Source organism: Mycena indigotica (assembly GCF_014461135.1).
Source record: "Mycena indigotica strain 171206Taipei chromosome Unknown Mind.scaff0006, whole genome shotgun sequence".
NCBI lineage: Eukaryota > Fungi > Basidiomycota > Agaricomycetes > Agaricales > Mycenaceae > Mycena > Mycena indigotica.
The window spans coordinates 282,577-304,459 of NW_023503005.1; the positions used below are offsets into that span (position 1 = coordinate 282,577).

Consider the following 21,883-nt stretch of genomic DNA (forward strand, 5'->3'; position numbering starts at 1 on the left):
ACCCTTGTTACTCGGCGGCATTACACGCATGAGTTTTGACATGGAGACTCCTTCTATCGATACGGAGTCTGTCTAAGTCAGTGGAGGGACTCTGCCAGATCCATTTGTTCGAGTTTTGTCTGAGTTGTTGCTTGTTTGAGATGTTTTCCACTAGTCGGCGAGTTCAAATTCCCACTGTTGCCCTCAGTTCGCGCCAGGCTCATCGCGTCATTGGAGTCAGCGCTAGTCACCACATTCGCAGACAGGTTTTCAAGTTGTCGCACTGGCATGATTTTGGAGCAGGATTGGAGGGGTAACTCTGATCTAACATCAGACGCGCAACTCGGTCTCTTCCCTCACACTTCCCCCCCACAAATACTGACTCGGCGCTATAAGCATGCAAAACGTTAGCAGCCAATGGAAGGATCGACTGATATATCGACACGAAAGAGGGGCTGTGAGATAGCAAGAAGGTGCTTTTCTCTCATAAATCGTCCTCCCCAGTTACAAGCCGGCCATAGAAAACCGACCCACTCCGAAGCTCTTTCTCCTCCGGGGTTTCACCTTCTTCTCCATCTTCCTCATCACTTTCCTCCTCCTCATCATCATCGTGACGACGCCCTGCTCGTCGCTGGTTCTTGTCCAACGTATTCTGGACCGACATCTGAACATCCACCAGATGCACCAATTCACGATTAGCCTGACTCGTCTCCCCCGCCGCCCGCAATATACCCAACACCGAATCACCCGCTCGCTGCGGCTCCACACTGTCGCCTTCCAGCGCCTCCAAATGCTTCACGAATAAAGCAAGTGCTTTCTGAGTCGGTGTCCCCAGGGTCAACGTCCCTTGCTCAACAAGCATCCCAATCGCCCGCTTCAACCGCGTCAGCTCGTCGCCCAGCCGCACAAATGCCCCCGGGAACTTATGCGGATAAGAAAGACGGTCGATTTTGGTAACGCTGGGTGTCGCATAAAGATCCTCGTTGCGCGAAACCAAGTCTTGGTGCATGGCCATCTCCACCGCAGTCTCACCCACTCCGTTCTCAGTGAGCAGTGTCAATGGCTCGGCCTTCAGAAGCAGCTTCACCATTTCTGTATCGTCAAGTCGCACAGCGGAATGCAGAGGCAACGAGCCCTCGACATCGCGTAGACGAATAGAAGCGACCGAGAAATCGAGGATGAGTCGGACACACCCATGGTGTCCGTGCTTCACAGCGACATGGAGAGGCTTGGAATAGATCAGCTAAGACCTTCGCTACGAGTAGACAGTACAAACCGTGTTCAACCGTCCGCGCGACTGCTGTAACAGTAGTTGCTCAACGGATTCGCGGGGGAGCTTGCCCATCAGATGCCCCGCCAGGTCGTGTCGGTTTGAGTTGCAGAGGAAATGGAAAACGTTCCAGCTGCAGCGTTGGTCAAAAAGGGTCAGACGGCAAATCGCGTCTACTCACCCTCTGTGTGCATCTCTCTCCGTGGAAGAGACTGCCTTGGCAAGCAAAAAGTCGAGCACAGCTGGTGGGCAGCCGACTTGGACCGCAACCAACATCAGGTTAACGCGGAGGTATTTGATCCTACCAACGACATGTAAGCAAGAACGAGGGGGAAAGGCGGGAACATACTCCTCCAGCAACGATTCCTCCATTAGTTGCGGATGTCTGCTGAACAAGTCTTCAATGACAACCAGGTTGCAACTGCAGATCGCGGCAGTCAACGGAGACTCGCCAAGGGACGAAATCTTCCAGCCCAATAACTTTGGAATTGCCTTGGACAAGTCCGCAACACGCTGGAGAGCTTTCGCACGCTCGGTATGGTGGGTGGAAGCATAATGCTTGTACGCCGCCAACGGTTTGTCTCCTTGAAGGTACTCTCTAATCTTCGTGCGACCATCTGAGATGGCGGTCCAGACCATCGGTGTACTAACGCCATCTCCATTCTCAGCATCCGAGTGAGCGTTAGGATCGTTCTGTTTGGCGAGATCAATTCGCTTTTTCCCATGGACATTGAGTCCAAGGTAAAGTCGATTTTGATCGTTGGCCCCCCCTTCGTTGTGAACTTGGGTGTCCACATTGATGCCACGACCCGTTTGGCGGATGAGTTCGTCGAGCATGTCTGGCCTGTCGTAACTGATGACACTCGTCAACACAAAATGCGGGACGTTGAACGGAGTGGGTCCATGCAGATACACTTGAAGAACGTTTGCAAAGGCTTCAAAATCGTCATCGACGATGGCTCGATATAGCAGGCCCCATCGCCACTCGAGTAGATTTTGTGGACTCATTTCACATTCCACCGTTGAAGTTCGGTGAGCAACATCAACAAAGTTGATGGTATTCTGCTCCACGGTCTCGTTGGATGTGTCTGATTCGTTGTCTGAGTCGTCATCTAAGGCAAATTAGCGGCAGCCCTCCTTCGCCAAACAACAACACTGACCCAAATGAACGTGAGAAGTGCTGAACCTCTCCTCCCCTTTTGCGGGCTTATGCTGCGCCGATGCAATAGCAACAATCAACCGAACAGTTTGCCAGCGGCGACCAGCAACGGCGGCGGTAAACGGAGTATAATCTGGAAAGAGAGATCAGCATCCAGTGCCAAACGAAAAACTGTCAACGAACGAACCTGAAGGGCGGTTATCCCCATCATCTTCATTGACCGCAACAGCGATTTGCAGTTTAGTATCGTTTGTCAAGGTATTATGAGGCAAACAGAGCTCTTGAATCTTGTTATTGTCCCCAACGAAGCACGCCTCAAACAACTCGTCGTAACGTTCGTCCAAATGACTGGGAACAGGTTCCTGATTCCAGGGGTTGACCATGCGGTGATAATTGCATTTGGGATTCGAAAACGATGTGGGAAGTTCGAATTTGGCACTTGAAACGACGTCAGGATATGCCTCAGCCCACGTTTTCGCTCCATTATCGAGGAAGAGCTTCTCCATCTCGATCAGATATAGCTTGCATCGAATCGCGTCCTCTCGCCTGTTCCTTTCGCTGAACCACTCCTGGTCCTGCATCGAGAGTCGATGCTTCTCTCGCAATGCCTGTAAATGTCCCTTCCACCCCGGATGTGTAACGCTGTCCCCCGTTGGCAGACGATATCGATCAATCTTGCGGGTGAGCTCCGAAATCTCGTGGTCCACCACCTCTTGTGCATATCGCAACCAGTCCAGGAATGTCTGGCGGTTTTCTGCCCGGTTATCGTGGGTCAACGCATGCCAGACCCCACTACTGATGTTTGCCCCCAGTTGAATGAGAAGTGGGAGAACATCCCGCGCCGTGTAAATTTGGAGAGCGACTTCAATCGGCGATATGTCCTTCTTGTCCATGACATAGTCATACTGTTTGCTGAAAAGGAACGCAGTTCGTTGAGTAAAAATCAAAGAAAAGTATAGAAGCCACGGACTTGCGAGTATAGGCCGTCTCGGCCTCTTCCGAGGTCAACATCAACTTTGCGCCATGGGCTAGCAGAACGGCCAAAACGGCATGGTGTCGTAGAGAAACAGCAGTCGTCAGAGGAGTGACGGCGCCATTCCATCCAACAGTCGGGAACTCCAGAGCTATCCTCCCGTTTGGATCGTTTCGTAAGAATGCATTGACGAGGTTTGGTTTGTTCTTTTCGACCGCTCGATGGAAAATAGTGCGTCCCTCGCCATCGGTCTCAGTGGCGGTACATGACGCGCCAGCTGTGATTAAGCGTTCCGCAATACGGCAAGTCTGTTCGTCGTCTGGACGCAGCAGCGTAAGAGCAAGGGGTACAACGGCGTCCGAGCTGCCTTTAGCTTGCATCACGTGGCTCGCATCGGCACCAGCATCGAGAAGAGCCTCCACGACGGGCAGACGGGCAAAAACAATTGCATAACCCAAGGGAGAATAAGTGATGTCCCAGTCCGTCGCATCTATCTCAAACACATCCGGGATGTCGAGCTCGTCGTCAGGAACGCCTGAGTTGGCGTTAGGCTGTGTTTCCGAATTCTTATCATCAGAGTCAACATCTTCCCAAGATTCTTCATCTTGGTTTTCTTCATCTTCATCGCCTTCTTCAGGTTCTTCATCTTCGTCTTCGTTTTCTTCACCCTCCTCGTCGTCTTCACGTTCGTTTTCCCATTCCGCATCATCTCCATCTTCCTCAACAACGGGATCTTCCTCGGAACTCCAATCGTCCTCAGACGACAATCTTTGCCGCTCAGCATCCACTTCATCATTGACTTCCTCGTCGTTATTCTCGGACCCAGTCAGTGCCTTATTCGCAGCACTCCGCTCCAAGAGCTTCTGCAAAACAACAAGCGAGTCCATTTGTGCCGCAAGATGCAACGCGGTCCTCCCGTCCGCCAGCCGCGAAGTGATCCGCGCACCAGCATCCACCAGATCACACGCGACCTCGAATTGACGCGCTATTATTGCGACATGAAGGGGCATACGGCCAACATGATCACGGCGGTTGATGTCTTGACCGTCTTGAATCATATTCGCCACGGTGGCACCATCACCAAGAACAATGGCGGCGAAAAACTTTTCGCTAGGTCCAATGTAGGCCTGCGCGGCCCATTCGCCAACGTCGATGGGATTGAAGCTTCCTGAGATGGACTGACGGCCTGGGTCTTCTTGGATAAAGCTGGGAGAAAGGGTGTTTATGCTCAACAGAAATTGGCAATGAAAACCCACGAGATTCGACCCCGGATATGTGTCTGGTCTTCAGTAGCTTGCAGTTGGCGTTCATCTTCGTCAATGGGAGCAGGACAATGTTCGCAACAGTCATCCAGGCACTCCTGCGCAGTCCCGAAGAAAGCCGGATGACGATGAAGTCGACGACCTTTATTCTTCGGATTGAAAGTGGCTAGTAATTGTGAGAATTCGATATAGACGAAAAATGATGACTGACAGTTCATTGCAAGGTCAGTTTGATATACCAGCCTGTCAATTCTCCGGGCATTCCAGCCTGGACCATAGGGGATGTGCAAAGAGGAAACATCATAGTCATTCATTTCTAAACCTGTATCTTCCCCTTTGAGATCACCTTTGAGCTTGCGTTTGCGACGGAAGTACTTGTTCGAGGCCTCGGAACGCCCTCGTATAGTGCGTCGTGCATTGAGGAAGGCATGTCGTGTCTCGGCATTGGCGAGCTTTTCCAAAACAAGCAGACGAGCTAATCCAGTGATTCGGGCGATCGAGCGCTCGTAGATCTATCGGAATTGGTTTGATTCCGGTGACAAAAGGCAAGAAGCTTACAGTTGGATCCACTTCAGACCGAGAAAGACTGGGGACGAAGACTTCGAAACCTCGTCGGGCATATTTGGCCAGTCGAACTTCGTATGAAGGTGAACGACGGGTCATATCGACAGTGTTGCATTGGCGCATCATTGCGATGATAGCACGAGGGCTGGCGTAAACCCTACTGCCATTATACAAAACACAAGGTGCGTCGATATCGAAACCAGCAAGAATTTCGGCGGGGCTGGAATAGAGGCGGAGGACGATTTGGACCGAGCGATAGGGGTATTGGCCTTGAACAAGGTCAGTGTGTCCGTGTAGTCACGGAAAACTCACAATGAATTGAGACGGTGTGTTTCGTCCTCACACAAGTCACATCCCATGGTACAGAATCGCGGACAGCCTCGTATATTTTGAGGATCTTAGCTTCAGCCTGGAGATGGGAAACTCAGAAAAAAAACGAATAACTGCATCGATGACATACCTGTTCAGGTGTCATACCCCACAGAAACAAGTCCACATCCGAAGTTGGGTAGGCAGCAGAGTGGTAATGCTTGCGCATCGACCGCCTCGTTTCCTTCGCTGACTCGGGCAATGGCTCCAAGCACGCCAAAACAGAACCACCAGCAGCAACCACATTGCTCCAGTCGAGTAACTGGAAAAGTGAGCCCTCGGAGAACATGCTCCAATTCTTCTGAAACTCCTCCAGGTCAGCCACCATGCACGCTGACCCGTCCTTTCTACGAGCCTCGGTTGCCAAGGGCATAACATGTTTAGCGTTCCAGTCAGTGTCGTCGACAATGACACGAGCTCTGGTCGTCCGAATAGCATCTGGCGCCGCAAAAACATCGACTAGCCCAACAAAGGGGTCCTGCAGCCGCCCATTGGCCTTGTCGGTCGCGAAAAGGCGGCGGAGCTCTGCTTCATCATCCAGGAAGGGTCGCAGAACGGAGTCGAGAGTAGATGTAGGGTTGTTGAGCGTGTCAAGTACACAGTTCACGAACGAATTGGCCTCCGAGTTCAATGACCCCATGTGAGTCTTGAGAAGATGAGGAGGGAGTGTCGGAGGACCGCCTCGAGGCAGAAGGCGGCGTCAAAAAAAAGGGGAGTATGGCACTATCGTCGGGAAGAGTAAAACATGGGCGCTGATCCGCCCACTGACGGAGACGCAAGCCACTCCACATCGGCTGGCATCGGTTGAGTCTGAAATTGGGCTCAGAGTCGAGCTCAAGAAAGGACGAAGGCTTGGAAGGAAGGTGGTACGTTGTAGTCACGTGGATGTCACGTCGTCGTTTTGGCCACCAAATATTTCCTTCCAGTCTCCTTCATTCCCCCTCGCTCGCCAGGACTTGTGTCCTAAAATATGTGAGTCAATGGATTGTTGATTTTATCTACTGTAAATACAAAACTATACATCTGTATCAGAAGTTTTACGGTCCAGTCTGTCCTCCTCTGCTCCACTGCCACTCTCTGAATAATGTCTGTGCGACCAGTCATCTCTGGTGACCAAACGAGAAACGCGGACAAGCGGGTAGTTTCCGCTTGACGGAGTGTGAAGAGGAGGCAACGACGCGGCTGTGGTGGACTGTGCTGATCTGAGTCGCGAGTTGATGATGGACAGACGGATGATGATGATGCTGAACGCGATGCCGATGACGGAACAGGTCTGGAAAACGCTATTTCAGACCAGTGTTCAAGGAAAGCAAGTGGATATACCCAGTCGAGGATGATGAACGAGATGCTCAGTCCTGTTTGATAAAGGACGAGCAGCGCAATAAGCGAGAGGGAGTAGAGAGCAGCAGACTCGAGAAATATGATCTTACGCGACCATGAGAATGCGTACGGTGCACATAATGGTCAACGTACCAGTGCAGGGATTACTCTTCCCGTTGAATGAGTACCGGTTCTGCGTAAATAGATTTGACTCAAAAGGACTTTGTAAGCAATGAGAACTGGGAGCCCCTTTAGCTGGGCACATTGTTGCAGTCGATAACCTAACTCACGTGTGCAGAGGACGTTGGTGGCGAGAGACAACGAAAAGAAGCTGATGATCCAAGGCTGGAGATTGGGAATGAAGATGCCTCCCCTCTGAGTGCGAATGATCTCAGCTGTCCCGACCCAACCCGTTGCTTGGATTATGTTTGAGCTAGTCTGGCAATTTGCTTGGCATTACTTACAAGCAGTAGCAAGCCAGCATAGCACGGGGAAACTAAGGGCATAAACATTGTGGTTCCATACCATCCAGCAACGGTAAAGCTGCAACAGCTTAGGAATTATGTTATATGGACGTGACCGGCGCACCATGAAGAAGTCGGCGACAATAGTAATTGATGCATATAGTCCTAGTTTTGCGCCATCAAGAGGTACAGTTGGATCGGTGAGGTATTGGACAGCATTTGCGGGATCATCAATGAAGGCTATTCGAGCTCGAATAATATCAACCACCCAATGCTGACCTTTCGTAAGTCTATGGAGGCTGGCAATCCCGATAAACGCACCACAATCGAAAGAATCCAAATCAAGCAGAGTGTCGGGGTTAAAACTCCATTGACGTCGGACATTCTCTTGGTGAAAATGAAGGAAAGACATCCACCAAAGAGTATGGTGAAGGCGCCTACACGAGTCACAGATAAACATAAGCCCGATGAAATTGATGGATTTCGTACCAATGTTGAATGTTTCGACGACCAGAGCAGCCAGCTGAGAAAGCTTCGGCAAGAACAAGGCATAAGAGTGAGAGTTATTACCGTGGCCGTGGGTAAAGAAAGATCTGGCACTGGCATTGGAGAGGAGGCTCCGAGGCTGGCGCTGAAATTATGGAGCTCCCCGTCCCATTTATGGCGTGCACTGGCAGCTCTCATCGATCCGGCTTGCTATCAACTTGTAGCAAGAAAGACGCCGGGAGTGGTGCTGACACTGGCAGGAATACTAAATCTGTCTTCGGTTGGATTTCAGTGTAACAATAAAGAGAAAGAAGGCAACGTGAGGATGACATGGAGTTGATAGAGGGAGAGGGACGATCGTGTTGCGGAGAACACACCTACATATTATTAGTCCGTTTCTCCGTTGCAAATGCCATCGAATTCCATACCAGTGCACATACTTGATGCCTCTACTTTCACGCACAACTTGAAGGACCTGAAAGACAGAATGCTTTGTGCTTCAAAAGTTGCAAGGTATGGCGCTGAGACTGGCAATTTTTGACAGTCAATAACCGTGACGTTGACTCACAGTCTCACACAAACTTCACCGGGGAGCGGCCTTGAGCAAAAGTTCACATCGTCCCGAGGGCAGCAGTTTACGCCACCGCCCCTGGCTTCTGAACAGTTAGACGGCCCTGGGCCTTCGACGAGGGGTTCGATTCCGGCGTGTCCAAGTTGCGGTGACGGTCAACTTGAAGGATCAAATTTGCAAATTGTTTTCCGCTTCTTTGATTCGACGTCACAGTCCAACTAAACACAACCAAACACAATCATTGAATCAAGTGCTTCATCCCGCCTCTACTTGGCCTCTATGCGTCTCTTACACACCTGAACCAGCGTGGATTGTCTGAGGCTTGTAAAAGGACAACCACTATGTAAAGACCACAGTTTGCAAACTGAATGCTTTCTCGCGCCGGCCAGGCAGAGGGTGAAAAGTTACTATGAATGCTGGAACATGCTAGTGGACTGTTGATTGCGTTGAATCCAACACATTGGGGAATTTCCGGTATCATCTAGGTAGTACACCACTCTCTAAATGCCGCGCTTTGGGGTTCGACCAATCATCTCGAACCAAACGCGAGATATGGACAGTACCCAGTGGGTAGGAGTTTGGGTCAATCCCACCCAGTCCGGAGACGTTCCCTCGACCAGGCAACGATGCTGTTGTGGTGGACTGAGATGGCTTGGAATCAGCCATCGACAGGCGGAGAATAATGCTGCTGAACGTTATCCCAATAACTGAAGATGTCTGTGCAATGTCATTTTTGACTGAGCACATGAATACTGGTGAAATGGAGAGTATCTACCAGGTCGAGGATGATGAAGGAGGTGTTGATTCCCAATTGATAGGTGACGAGTAACGCGATAAGCGAGAGAGAATAGAGAGCGGCGGACTCGAGGAATATGATCTGTTTGACCATGAGCATGCACATAAAGCATATAAGCACATAGGTTCTTACCAACGCGGGAATGACTCGCCCCGTGCTTTCAGTACCGCTTCTGCGCAGTCGAATCTGGCTCAAAAGTACCTTGTAAGCAACCAGAACTGAGAAATCATTCAGGCATGTACTTCGCCCCCAGAAAAATGATAGACTCACGCGTGCAGAGAACATTTGTGGCGAGCGACAATGAGAAGAAGCTAATGATCCAGGGTTGAAGATTGGCGTGGAAGATGCCGCCCTTCTGAGTCAGCACAACCTCGGCCGTCCCGACCCAGCCAGTTACTTCACGCACAAATGAGTCAATAAACGGAGTGCCGCCACTGCTTACCAGCGGTTGCAACCCAGCATAGCACAGGAAGAGCGAGGGCATAGACATTGTGGTTCCATACCATCCAACAACGGTATATCTGAGAACAGTCAACAGCCGTGTCATTTAGCAGTGGCTTATACGCACCATGAAAAAGTCAGCGACAATAGTAATCGTTGAGTATATCCCAATTTTTGCACCATCGAGAGGCTGGGCTGGACTGCTCAAGTACAACAAATCGTGCGCAGGGTCATCGACGAATGCGATTCTAGCTCGGACAATGTCAACAATCCAATGCTGAGTTCAAGTTTTCTCAGTTCGTTTTGGACAGGGATCACTGTCAACATACCACAATGGAAAGAACCCATATCAAGCACAGGGTCGGAGTTAGAATGTGATTGGCGCCGGAGGCCTTCTTAATGAAAATCAAGTGGAGACAGGCGCCAAAGAGGATGGTGAAAGCGCCTAAGTCATGCCAGTGGGCGCGGGTTACACAGAGGCCCAGGATGCCTGGACTGGAATCCACGCACCGACATTGAATGTTTCGATGACCAGAGCAGTCAGCTAGCAGGCTTCAGAAAAGAAGTATGTAGCGTATCCCGAGAGCCCATACTGTCGCCCTTTGCAGTGAAAGATCGGACATGAAGAGAGGAAGGAAGTAAAAAATTGTTCAGCAGGTGTCCCACTGGCAATTTATGCCTGTTATGATCATTTGCTTTGAATAGGCAATGAGATATCAGAACGAGGGCGGGAAGTTAGCGCCGTCATAGAGATACTTATTACCGGCGAAACAAAGAGGCGAATCCTGCCAGTCGGTGCGGGTGCCAACCCGCGAGACGTCAAATCGTCGATGTGTTTCGAAGGTATCGACGAGAAGGTGACACGTCGGCATTACTAGGAGGCGCCATAAGTATTAAGCTTTCGTTGGAGTTTCATTAGGATTGAAGGACGTCCTCACGTTTTAGAGCGTCTTGAGAAGGTATGGCTACTGAAAGTGATGGGTGGTAGCTGCAGTCACTTTATGAACAGTTGATCCATTTAAATTAAGTCGAGCTAACAACGCACATATCATTCATCCTTTTTTGTTTGCGGCTCCATGAAAGTGTCCCGACTATCATCCAAAACCCGGGCAAGTTCCACCACGATAGGTTGAGCTCTATTCCAAAAATCGACCCATTGCGGCAGCTCTCCGTCGTCGCTGGGCCCGCGGTAGCTGACAAACAGCGCATCGAGGGCCCCGTGCAGTGCAAAAGCGCTGGCGTTTGCCTCCCTGATCTTCGATGACGCTCCAACCGCCCCAAGTATCTGCGCAGTGAGTTTTGTTGTTGTGAAGATCGCTTTCCTGGCACGAGCCACGTCGGAGTCGGCAGGCACGGCGGTATTCGTGAAAATCTGGCATATTTGGGTCAGTTTGGTGCTAATAGTATTCACGGTTGTCGACGCACACTGATATACGCTGGCGCCTCCTCCCCATGTCGCGAAAGGTAGGCGAGCACTTCACACAAGAGGAGGTAGGCGGCAGCGAGGCGCTCCGGCGAGTCATGAGGGACGGTGTGGAATACATCTCCAAGACTTTCTATCCGCTCAATCCTCAGTAGCGCCTCTTCTTCGGACATATTAGCCATTGGGCTGGGATTTGGTGCTCCATCGGCTGGCTGCGTGCTGTAAGGTTGTCGTCTCGCGACAGAGCCGCCATTCTGAGCGACAGCGTCGAGATGCGAAGGTAAATGTCGACTCGAGACTCGTTAGCTTGGAATCGAAGCTTCCGAAAATTGAAGACACACGGACCGATTCAGCAGCAACGCGGAAATGGACACAACGTGGTTTTGACTAGACCGCCAGCGGGCTGATTGGAAGAACGGGCCTTTCCCAAACGCCCGCAGTTGTTTTCCCGGAAGAAGACGCAGCATTCGGTTCAACAGTTGGCAAATGGTTGATCAGAGAGAGAAAAAAGTGGTACACGTCAAACAGCTGACGTCACGGAGTGATAGTGATAAGCGATAAGATTAGGATTACAATGATTTGATTAGGTACGATAAGAGAAACGAGCGACTCGCGCAGGTGGTTCAGTTAATGGTTTCAAAGCTGATTTTTTTCCCTTGATCGGGAACTGGTGGAGAGGCACCCGACCCAATCATGACTTGAGCACCTTTGCTCACATATGTGTCTGCGACTGTGACGTAGATGTACCCTTGGAAATCAGGTTAGCACAAGCTACAACCTGGCAGAGGCAGAGCTCACCAATACCAGGGGGATAGACCCTGTTGTTGGGCGGGCTGGTGATGTGGAGGGTTTTGTGGTCCGAATCGAGCTTCGCATCAAGGTAAACCAAGCGTGCGCTCGAGTGGAAGGCATGCGATGAGAATCCAAGGTCCATCAGGGCAACTTGAGAGCTTCAGTTTGAGTGATTACAGACAAATTCACGCACCTTTGACAGTCGGGAAGATACCCGCGCCTTTCGGGAGGTTGATTTGGACGCTGAATTGTGTGTTGAACGCCACCTTGCTTGGCACATGGGAAAGCACGGGCCGTTCCAGCGACATGTATGGCGGATTCAAATGCTCCACGCGGAACTCACTATAGTTAGGTTCAAACACGGCCAGGCCAATCTATGTCGTACGCACGTCGCATATTTGACGGTGGTGTTGACGTTCAGGTTGGGATTTGATCCCGCAATCATGAAGTTGCTGTGTGACCGATAAGACAGAGACAGATATAAACCGCAGAAAACTCACCCAGAAGGTGTCAACGAAACTGTAGAGTGGTACATCCGAGGGATCTTGGATGCTGGGAGGCCCTTCTTGATCATCCGTTGTCCAACGGGCGCATTCGGGTCATACAGCGTGGGGGTGAAGCTAGCAGTCCGTCAGCCAGTATTTCCAGGTCATCGCAAGCTATACTCACTTTGGGTTGTCAGAGTTGGAGTTGCCGACGGGGTCGCTGATGGACGTCAAGTTGCTCGAGAATGCGGAGTAGCCCGTTTGTCCGCCATTAATGATGATGAGCTCTCCGGTTGGTAGAATGAGCATCTCGGGAAGCATCCTAGCCTCAGGCATACGCTCGACGACCCATCCTTTCTTGATTCCAGCGGGAGTGAGAGTGATGCGACTACATTGGTGAGAAGCAGGGTCCTGGCTGGACAACTTGATCGGGGGGATCAAGTCGCTCTTGTCAGAGCCGCCACAGACGAGCACCTCGGGTGTGTAGTTGGGAGGGGAGAGAGGCAAAAGCTGCGCAGTCCCGTCAAAGGGGTTGGTCGCCTTGCATAAAGTCAATGATCTGGGTACCGATAAGTTCTAAAATACTCACTTTGACGCCGTTGGGAAGGTCTGGTAGCCTGGTTTCCTTCCCAGTATCGACGTTATATATGATCGATTGATTCCCGGCAAGCATATAGACTGTGCCATCTGGCAGCGCAAAGATGCGAGGGAACATGTTTGCTGGTCCACCGCGTTTTAAGAACGGAGAGGGTCGAACAGCTCCATGGTCTTTCTTGGGGAAGAATTCGAAAGAGTTTTCGGGGAACTCGTTGTAGAAAAGAGAGAAGTTGAGTGAACCGCCAGCAATAATCTAGACGCGCTAATCAGTCCACGATCAAGAGAATAGTCTAGGCACTTACGAGCGAGCCATCATATAGTCTGGCGGATGACGGGTACCAACGTGGAACAGCGAGGTGGACAGTAGCCGGGTTGTCGAATAATGTGCAGCCGTGGCCGTCAGAAGTTTTGCAGGGCTCGAATATCCGCAAACCCTGGAGCCCGTTGCTGCCGGTTGAGAAGCCTGGAATCCAATTACCGCCTACGCTGACCTAGGAAGCGCTCGGAGTCAGATGAAATAAAACAAAATGCGAATAAAATTTACCATGCTACCGTTGCTGAGGATGGCTCCCGACGCGCAGAACGTGTCGGACTTCACATCGATTGGAGCGACCTTGTTTGTCTCGAGGTCGTACAAGGCCCCCCAAGCCGAGTGGTTGTTAATCTGCAATGGCGCGCCAGTACCCGACAAGTCATAGAGGAGGGCGAGGGTCGGGGAGACAATTGTCATTTCAATTGCGAGGATACCAGAGGTCCCATTCTGGACAAACTCCCAGCCTCGGGACGTCGATGCTGTGGCTGCAGCAGTCGATAGACCCGCCAAAAGAGAAAGAATGAGCGAGGGTGAGTTGAAAATAGGCATTTTGGTGCCTGTGGTGGCTTCACAGTAGAATTGCGAGCCCTTTTTATAGCGAAGCAATTTATTCGGGCGGTAGTTATTGTCTGAGAGGAAATGAAGAGGCTGTCAAGGTGTCCCGCAACTGGATGTATCGATACATAGCCCAGGGCAAGTGAAACCCAGCGCCATTTGAGCGGCGTAGATGATAGACCACATTGATTCCTGAAATAGCCTCGACGGCGAGACCCATAGTGGGGGCCGGGCTACGAAATCCTGGCAGACACGGGAGCGTGAGCACTAATCCAAGTGGTTTGTAACAGAGAATCCGAGGACATCCAGCTAAATTTGGCCTCAGAATCGGTGTTTTCCCTTGGCAAAAATAGTCGACCGACTGCAGCATTTACTTCGGTATATCAATGACAGATGATGCGGTCCCTTGAGTCAGGTTATTTATGGTCAGAGGCCCCGGGTTCGGGTTACCCAAACCGCCTTGTGGGCGTCCGCAGAAGTTGATAGAGAGGAACACCGACGCCGGTGTGACGCCAGGTAAGTGACGATGCGTATCAGAAGCTCTTGCTGCACAGGTCGGCGGTTCATGGACAGCGAGGGGCCCAGAGTTGGAAGGAAGGGAGGATGGAGGGAGACAAGGACATCTTCTCACGTGCCACTGACTGACATTGATCTATCAGTCAACAACGATTTCGACTTGCAATGCCAACCAAAAATTAGACTGGTACGCATAAGTATCTTTTTTAGGCCTAGGTCGTACAGATACATATAAGAGCGTTGGCTATTAAAGCACTGGAGAGTAAGATATTTACATGCAATGATATGGGGCAACAACTTGAATGAATCAGATGCAACAAATGCCGAGTGAGGGAACATAGTCCTTTCTTTAGCACCGAGTGGGCGGGGCGGGCGGCAACCGCAGGCGCCGGCGCAACTCCCGCAAACAGTCACGGTCCAGCCCAGCAACATCTGCACTGGCTTCCGGGTGCATTTTCTCGCAGTGAGAGCGAAGAATGTCCCATGGAGCATCAACAGGGAATGCGTGGACTGCTGGAGATGATCGCGTAGCCGCCGGGGATGGACTTGAACTTGGAGTGAGTCTAATCAACCATCAGACCGAAATATGTAGTTGATGACTAAAGTACTTACACACAAGCGCGACAAACGAGCTTTCCTTCGGTCGGCCAGTACATTATATCGACATGCTCGATTCCTAGGTGGGACGAGCGCCGACAATTCCGAGGCTGTGCTATTGGAATAGGCTGTTGAATCGACGGTCGTGCGACAGGGGGAGAGACGACAGTTGATGTGGGCTTGGAGACCGAGAATGAAGAACAGGCAGTCAACTCGCCGTCAGATTCGACATCCGTTTCAAGATCCATATCGCATTCACCGTCACTTGCATGCGGATTGTATGGTGGGTGCGTGTCACGGAGAAATGACTCGGGAAACTCGGAGACGGGAATAGCTGGCTCTGGACTGACTCTACGACGCTTTGCAGGACGCGGCAGTGCATCACCAGTGATAGTCAGATCGAAATGGGTGCCATCGGGAGAACCACTGCGGTTACGACCCGCTGCAAGAATAAAAGGGCTGAGAAGACGTGGAGGAGGCGAATCGGGATACCGGAGTTCGAGTTCGTCAGCATCAGAGTCTTCTTCCTCGAGGATTTCGAACTGCGCGCGAGAGCGCTTCCGTCGATCCAACAGAATACGCAGCTTCTCTGTTTCAGCACGTGCCTCGTCTCGCTCTCGTGTCAGCTTCCGTCGCTCCTCCGCTGTTTCCTGGACTAGTTTTGCCTTCTCTTCCATCAACAGTCGATTACAAAAAGCGTTGAGCTGATGTATCTCGCGATTAAGCCGGCTCGCAGACGCCCGAACGACATTGCTGAGAAAGTTGGTGATGCTGGATGGCGATGGCTGAGGGGCCGAAGGGGGAGGGGGAGGTGTGGGTGCATGTAGTTGAACTTGCAGCCTATCATGGTTCTGGCGAAGCCGGGCATGAACAAGACGCGCATTGGCCTGGGCGAGTGCAGAAACGGGGGTCATCGTGTCGTTTTCTGCTTTTGGGAGAAGAACAGGCAGTTGATGTCTACGTTGAGGTTGATTGTTGGGAGCAAGAGGAACTCTCGGGACATGTCGTTGGTGTGGGGTCAGAGGAGTCTAACAGGACGGTCAATACTCTCCAATGATAGTCGGATGTTTGTTGCACACCTTGGGAGGGACCGGAAATTGTACGTTGATAGGAAGATGGATCATGTTTCCAGCCATCCGGTGGTCACTATTTCGTCGATTCTGGAGTGCGGTGTATGTTTGGCCATAGCACGGTCAGAGCGCGCCTTATCATAGTTGTAGACAATAGACCGCGTCGAAGTCACGTGTGATGAGAGAGACAAAAAGCCTCAGTCATAACTGCAAAATACGGTGAGAAAAGAGGAAGTAGTGTGAGAAGAGCCTCGTACGCGACAATTAGCCCGTCTACACGAGGCGCGCAAGACAATGTACCATCGCCGCATCACTTCTCCGAAGTAACGCGTTTCGCAGATAAATCCGGCGCGTTTGCCATGGTAATTGTGGCGGGAGTGCGGGGAGTGTGTGCCCCATTGTTTGATTAGCGATCTTGGCGAGGAACGACAGAATCGGTACGTAGTCGACAAAGGAAGGGGGTAAACATTCCAGCTAATTTGAAGTAGTTCCTGATGAGCCAAGAAGTAAGTTTTCCGATCCGAAAAGGCGCACACTAGCCGCTGTTTTAACGCTCCGTTGGTACGTTTCCGATAGATCAAGACGTTCCACTCACGGGTGGTCAGAACTTGGAGAACTTGAAAGGTTGGTCGTGATCAGGTGATCGTCACGGAAGCGTCACCGTGTGACACTCCACCTTTGCCGGTTGCCGAACTCCTCGTCATCCTGCTCTCGCAACTTTCCTCCATGCTCCCTCTTTGACCGAATGCTGCTGGGACGAACATGGCGTGCCGGACTCCGCTTTTCACGTAACTCATCGACAACGGCAACGCCACGCCCACGATGGCAGCGTTATTTGCGACGTGTTGGTTTTATGGGTGTCGGGGTCGGCGTGGTGTACACGGTTGACAGAAATTATAATGCCTCTGCGCTGGGGAGGAACCTGAGGACCCTCTGGGCCGTGCGTTATTCGGTTTCTCTGTTATATGGTGTCCTCACAGTCCCCATTCAGTGCGCCTTAATAACGGCCGATTACAAGGTCAGGAGCCTCGCAACAGACCTTTTTCGGCTAACTCTGAGGACAGCTCAACTTCACACCTGAAAAGTCCGACCAAATTCCTCAGTTGCACGAACGAGTCGCAGAGGTCATGTTCAACCTCTTCACCTCCAATGGCGGACTTTACATCAAGATTGGCCAGGCGATCGGGGCCAATGCTGCGTTTCTTCCTCGGCCTGTACAAGTCAAATTCGGGACACTCTTCGATGATGCGCCCCAAATACCCTACTCCGATATCCTTTCTGTCTTCAAATCAGAGTTCGGTCGTCCTCCCGACGGTCCAGACGGCGTGTTTGAGTTCTTCGACGAAAAAGCCATCGCCAGCGCCAGCATTGCGCAAGTCCATAAAGCAAGACTGCGGCCGGAGCCCGGAGAAACAGAGGGACAATGGGTTGCGGTCAAAATCCAGAAGCCAGACGTGGCAAAGCAAACCGAATGGGACTTGGGGGTTTACCGCATCGTTATGTGGCTCTTCGAGAAGGTTGCCTTCGACCTCCCGGTCTACTTTGTCGTCGACTTCATCTCCGAGCATCTTCGCCGCGAGTTAGACTTCGAGTTGGAAGCCAATAACGCACGGAGAACTGCGGAATTTGTCGCCGCCGACCCCGATCTATCCCAAACAGTCTATATCCCGCGAGTCTACCTGGAATTGACGACGAAACGCGTGATGACCGCTGAATGGATTGACGGAGTCCGGTTAAGTGACCGACAGGGCATTCTGCGACTTGTCGGTGGGGCTCTCCATGGCGGTGCTCGAGGGGTTATGGAGCCAATGGTCGAGCTGTTCAGCGCTCAGATGTTTCGCTGGGGTTGGGTTCACTGTGATCCGCATCCCGGTAATGTGCTGATCAGGCCTCACCCACAACGACCCAGCCGCCCGCAACTGGTGCTGCTCGACCACGGCCTCTACGTCCAACTCACTGAAGACTTCCGAAGGGACTGGTGTTCGATCTGGGAGGGCATGCTGGCGGGGGAGTGGTCTGTTGTCGAACGGGTAACGCGGAAGTGGGGTGTCGGGATGCCAGACCTGTTTGCAAGTGCAGTTCTTATGCGACCAACAAGACTCGGCCGTGGTCGCCCGCCTCCGGACCCGACAAAGCCGAAACGCAAGCCCATTGACGAAATGACCAACTACGAGCGGAGCGTGATGATGAAGGCGCAGCTGAAGGGCTTCTTGCTGGACACTGATCGGATGCCGAAGGTGCTCATCTTCTTGTTGCGCAATATGCGGTACGGTTCTTACCTGATACGTGCGTAACTCTGACTCTTTTTTTTCAGCATGGTGCAAGGCAACAATCAGGCGCTCAACTCCCCGGTCAATCGAATCAAAATCACCGGCTTCGCTGCCTCGCGGGGGCTCACTCGAGACCGCAACGCTGCCTTGCGTGTCCGACTATACGACTACTGGCACTACACCCGTTTCAGGATGTTCATGTTCTCGATTGATGTCGTGTTTTGGCTGTCGAAAGCGAGACAGTGGACGTGGAGATGGCTGGGAATGGGGGCTGTGGGCTTGGGATTCGAGGATGAGATAGAACGGAGTGTGCGTGGGCTGGCTAAGAGTAGCTTTGGGGTGGATGTCGGGCCTGAGGCCTTCCAGGGCTAATAATAGAGGTAGACGTATAATTGCTGTCAACAGTGAATACCCTTGAGCTGTTTAGAATGACTACAGAGAGTTAATTCTTGAAGTAGATTCCCTTTTGAATATTGAGTTGATGGGATTTCAGTCCCATCTGGTTCAAAAATTAAGTCTTCAAACCTCATGTCTAGAAAACGTATGGTACTTAGGCTTCCTCTCTCAGGCCACCCGCCTCTTCTTCAGTGTCTGTTAAGTAGCATAAAGATATACTCAAAACAATGTCACGTAGTTGCTCGGAAACACATTTCGCCCATTGACCCTCCTCCTTTCATCCAAGAGCTCCCCCATCCACCACCCGTCTGGGGGGGTCGCGGTCACTGCGATGATGTCTCCAGGTTGGAAGTTGAACTCGTCAGGAGAAGTGGCCTGATATTCATATAATGCTTGTACTAAAATTTGTTAGTCAGTGGGGGATTGTGCTGTTTCGCAAGGAGACGGACCATAGAACAAGATGCGCTCGGAGTCCTTTCCTTCTGGTGGTTCTGGCGTAGGCGGCGCATGTTGTAGTGGCGCGGGGTCGGATGATGCTGTTGCTGGTCGCGCGGGAAGCGGTCCTGATAGCCGTTGTGGTTGTGGTTGTGGTTGTGGTTGTGGTTGTGGTTGTGGTTGGGTAGTATTGATATTCGTTTTCTTTGACGAGGAAGGCACTGGTGTCTTCAGAACGGGAACACCGACAATGGGCCTGGCGGTAGCCGCCTCAACATTGACTGTGCCTTCGCGGGGCCGGTGGAATACGTCTTTTTTGTTCGGTGAGTTCTGGTTTGACTGGTATTGCGGGGCGGGCCGCGTTGAAATGCGAGAGTACTGGGAGTGACGTTGTTTGGAAGAGTTGAGTTGGGGAATGCTATTCCCCGTTCCGTAGTCATGCACGAAGCCCAGAATGTCCACCTCTGGCTCCAATTGGTCCAATGCCGTTCGAACGTGCTCGCAAGCCTGATAAAGCTGAGTCAAGTAAAACTTTTAGACCATGATGTACCTGATCATCAGAGACACACAAGGTCGACACAGCGTCGACGTAATTCCAGATAACGTCTTTCGTGGTGTCCAGCCTATCTTCTTCCATGTCCTGACTCGAGTCACAAAATTCCTTCCAATCCCTCTCCCACTTAGGCCCCCCATCTCCATCTAGCATCGCTCGTGTCATTTCAGCGATGGCTTGTTCGGCAACTTGCACAGCCAGCTGAGCACGCTTCAATCCGGGTCCCGCGCGTGGGTGGAGATGATCAATGTGTTTGCCTGGGTAATGTGGCGTTGCAGGCGTGGCTGGCTGTTGCAGCTGTTGGCTATATGCTGCTACCCTTGAGCATTCATCTCCGTATTTGTCTCGTGCCTGAGTTAACACCCTTTCGGCCGTCTGCTTCTCCGCAAATCGTTTCTCGAGTGGGGTGAGGAAGCGTTTCCGATGTGATATCTGCTTCTTGAGAAGATCGGTTGTCGCTGCTTCAAAGCCAGTACGAATCTGCGTCGCCAGTTGGAGGTGAGCTGTTGCTTGTTGGGAAGTTTCGAGCAGGAGGGTATCGAGAGAGTTGCGGAGATCGCTTTTCCGTAGTGTTGAGCACGATAAGACGGAACGATTGACAGTAAACTCACCCGATTTCATCCCTCCCTAACCGTACTTTCGCCAGCTCAAGCAGCCGATTCGCGTACTCCTCCTCAATAACAGCACTAGTCATTCAATTAGCTTCAGCTCACCCATAGATCCAAGTATGGCACACCGTTCTTGCCAGAATTTGCGGAGGTCATCTGTCGTTTTTATGGCTCCTCGCATTCGCGCAAACAGTATATCCACCCCCCGCATGTCCCTCGCCCCAAAATGAGTTGCAAAAGTCGCGGGAAGAGCTGCCATTGAATGGGTCGACGTGTGGCGATTTGGCGACTGCATAGCGTAGAAGGTTGGTTGAGGAGGATGTTGAGGCGACTGGCGAAGCCATACGACCATATGGTGGTGAAGGAAGACTAAGACGGGAATGCACGGTGTCAGAGGAGGATCACGACGGAGATAGCTGGCAGTTATGATCATCGCCCGGACCGGCTTTAACCTCGAGAGCGTGAATTGTCGCAGGTCTGCGGAAACATGATGGCCCTTCAACTGCGATGATAGGCCTTGCTCAATTCTTATCAAAGGGAGACTCACCAGAGAATTCGCGATGCGATGCACAATCAGATCAGACTGTGGGGAACGCCAACGCTGCTTGAATCGAATTAAAGTTATAGCGCAGCCATTGGGACTGAACGAAACCGGACAAGACAACCGTAAGCATATCTGAACTGGTTGGAACGAGTGCATACTGGAACATCAGTCAAGGGTTCAATGATGGTGGTGGAGAAGCAACGCACAAATGATCGAGTAGTCAGCAATGCACGTGGTTTTTGATTGGGGCCCGAAGAAAGCCGAAGCGTAAGCGAGGGATGTACCTCCGTGCCCAGTTAGGGCCAGCTCAACCATACCTCTAAAATTTCCGATAAAACGAATGTGAGAGGCAAGACAAATAGTCTGAGTTGTGGTTTGTTCTCGGTTTATCAGGCTCATTAGCCAAGGCCGTTGCTGGCTTATGCCAAATCGGGCATGAGCCACTTGATTGATGGTAGCACAGCCCTGTGTCACGCGAGATAAGCCATCGTTAAGCCATCTCCGCGCGACAGCGAGCTCTCCCCACGTCCAACGGGCCTTCTGCTGCTTCTCGACATGGCGGGAGACACGGCACCCAATGACCGCAACCACGGTGGTCGCCGGAACGGCGCCGGCCGACCGAAAGGCTCGAAAAACAAACCCAAAGAGCCTGCACCGTCCACACCTCCCTCTGCACCTTCCGCCGGCCCTCGTACTTCCGCCGCAAGCGCGGACACGGTCAATCCATCGACCAAGCGAAAGACCGCGGACCGGATTCTCTCCGGCTTCTCGAAAGTCGGTCGTGGCATCGCCAACTTTTTGGACTACGGGCATGCCGCAGACTGGAGACGCAACGTCCACCGAGGGACCCACCGGTGCGTTTCTGTGTGCTCTGGCAACGTGCCCTCTGACTCGGATGACCCAGACCTCGACTCCAGCGCGTCTACAACCGCGACCAATGCTGTCATGCAGCTTCAAACCGACATTGCCGCCGCTGGTGCTGCGTTGTCAATTCCGGACCGCGTATTCGACGAGACCATCGAGGAGGATGGAGAGGGAGATGGAGGGGTGGGATTGCTGGACGATGAAGCGGATG

At 51.8% G+C, this 21,883-nt stretch overlaps 8 protein-coding genes across 8 annotated transcripts; 1 reads left to right on the forward strand and 7 right to left on the reverse strand.

The window, feature by feature from the left end:
- Positions 1–463: 463 nt before the first annotated feature.
- On the reverse strand, positions 464–6,216 carry MIND_00660800 (putative ankyrin repeat protein; the record flags this gene model as incomplete). Its single annotated transcript, XM_037363333.1, has 12 exons — positions 464–1,207; positions 1,256–1,382; positions 1,431–1,550; positions 1,599–2,361; positions 2,410–2,541; positions 2,596–3,320; positions 3,379–4,587; positions 4,638–4,809; positions 4,855–5,155; positions 5,202–5,476; positions 5,520–5,616; positions 5,668–6,216. 12 exons carry the CDS (start codon positions 6,214–6,216, stop codon positions 464–466), a joined length of 5,214 nt encoding a protein of 1,737 aa, XP_037218977.1.
- Positions 6,217–6,591: 375 nt separating this feature from the next.
- Positions 6,592–8,044, reverse strand: MIND_00660900 (uncharacterized protein; the record flags this gene model as incomplete). The annotated part of the gene is made up of 9 exons (XM_037363334.1): positions 6,592–6,849; positions 6,900–7,001; positions 7,050–7,135; positions 7,187–7,312; positions 7,361–7,439; positions 7,485–7,634; positions 7,682–7,797; positions 7,850–7,883; positions 7,931–8,044. 9 exons carry the CDS (start codon positions 8,042–8,044, stop codon positions 6,592–6,594), a joined length of 1,065 nt encoding a protein of 354 aa, XP_037218978.1.
- Positions 8,045–8,894: 850 nt separating this feature from the next.
- Positions 8,895–10,277, reverse strand: MIND_00661000 (uncharacterized protein; the record flags this gene model as incomplete). Its single annotated transcript, XM_037363335.1, has 9 exons — positions 8,895–9,134; positions 9,193–9,294; positions 9,346–9,431; positions 9,484–9,609; positions 9,656–9,734; positions 9,782–9,931; positions 9,984–10,099; positions 10,165–10,198; positions 10,248–10,277. 9 exons carry the CDS (start codon positions 10,275–10,277, stop codon positions 8,895–8,897), a joined length of 963 nt encoding a protein of 320 aa, XP_037218979.1.
- Positions 10,278–10,702: 425 nt separating this feature from the next.
- On the reverse strand, positions 10,703–11,544 carry MIND_00661100 (uncharacterized protein; the record flags this gene model as incomplete). The annotated part of the gene is made up of 3 exons (XM_037363336.1): positions 10,703–11,026; positions 11,080–11,368; positions 11,423–11,544. 3 exons carry the CDS (start codon positions 11,542–11,544, stop codon positions 10,703–10,705), a joined length of 735 nt encoding a protein of 244 aa, XP_037218980.1.
- Positions 11,545–11,700: 156 nt separating this feature from the next.
- On the reverse strand, positions 11,701–13,813 carry MIND_00661200 (uncharacterized protein; the record flags this gene model as incomplete). The annotated part of the gene is made up of 9 exons (XM_037363337.1): positions 11,701–11,825; positions 11,876–12,019; positions 12,063–12,211; positions 12,259–12,321; positions 12,370–12,489; positions 12,539–12,894; positions 12,944–13,204; positions 13,254–13,442; positions 13,496–13,813. 9 exons carry the CDS (start codon positions 13,811–13,813, stop codon positions 11,701–11,703), a joined length of 1,725 nt encoding a protein of 574 aa, XP_037218981.1.
- Positions 13,814–14,684: 871 nt separating this feature from the next.
- Positions 14,685–16,068, reverse strand: MIND_00661300 (uncharacterized protein; the record flags this gene model as incomplete). The annotated part of the gene is made up of 3 exons (XM_037363338.1): positions 14,685–14,898; positions 14,948–15,960; positions 16,012–16,068. The coding sequence occupies 3 exons, from the start codon at positions 16,066–16,068 to the stop codon at positions 14,685–14,687; spliced, it is 1,284 nt and encodes a 427-aa protein (XP_037218982.1).
- A 601-nt stretch (positions 16,069–16,669) lies between these two features.
- Positions 16,670–18,644, forward strand: MIND_00661400 (ABC1 domain-containing protein; the record flags this gene model as incomplete). Its single annotated transcript, XM_037363339.1, has 4 exons — positions 16,670–16,942; positions 16,994–17,020; positions 17,067–18,268; positions 18,317–18,644. Exons 1-4 carry the CDS (start codon positions 16,748–16,750, stop codon positions 18,642–18,644), a joined length of 1,752 nt encoding a protein of 583 aa, XP_037218983.1. The 5' UTR covers positions 16,670–16,747.
- A 243-nt stretch (positions 18,645–18,887) lies between these two features.
- Positions 18,888–20,964, reverse strand: MIND_00661500 (SH3-domain-containing protein; the record flags this gene model as incomplete). Its single annotated transcript, XM_037363340.1, has 6 exons — positions 18,888–19,066; positions 19,118–19,610; positions 19,654–20,215; positions 20,268–20,342; positions 20,393–20,766; positions 20,812–20,964. The coding sequence occupies 6 exons, from the start codon at positions 20,962–20,964 to the stop codon at positions 18,888–18,890; spliced, it is 1,836 nt and encodes a 611-aa protein (XP_037218984.1).
- Positions 20,965–21,883: the final 919 nt, after the last annotated feature.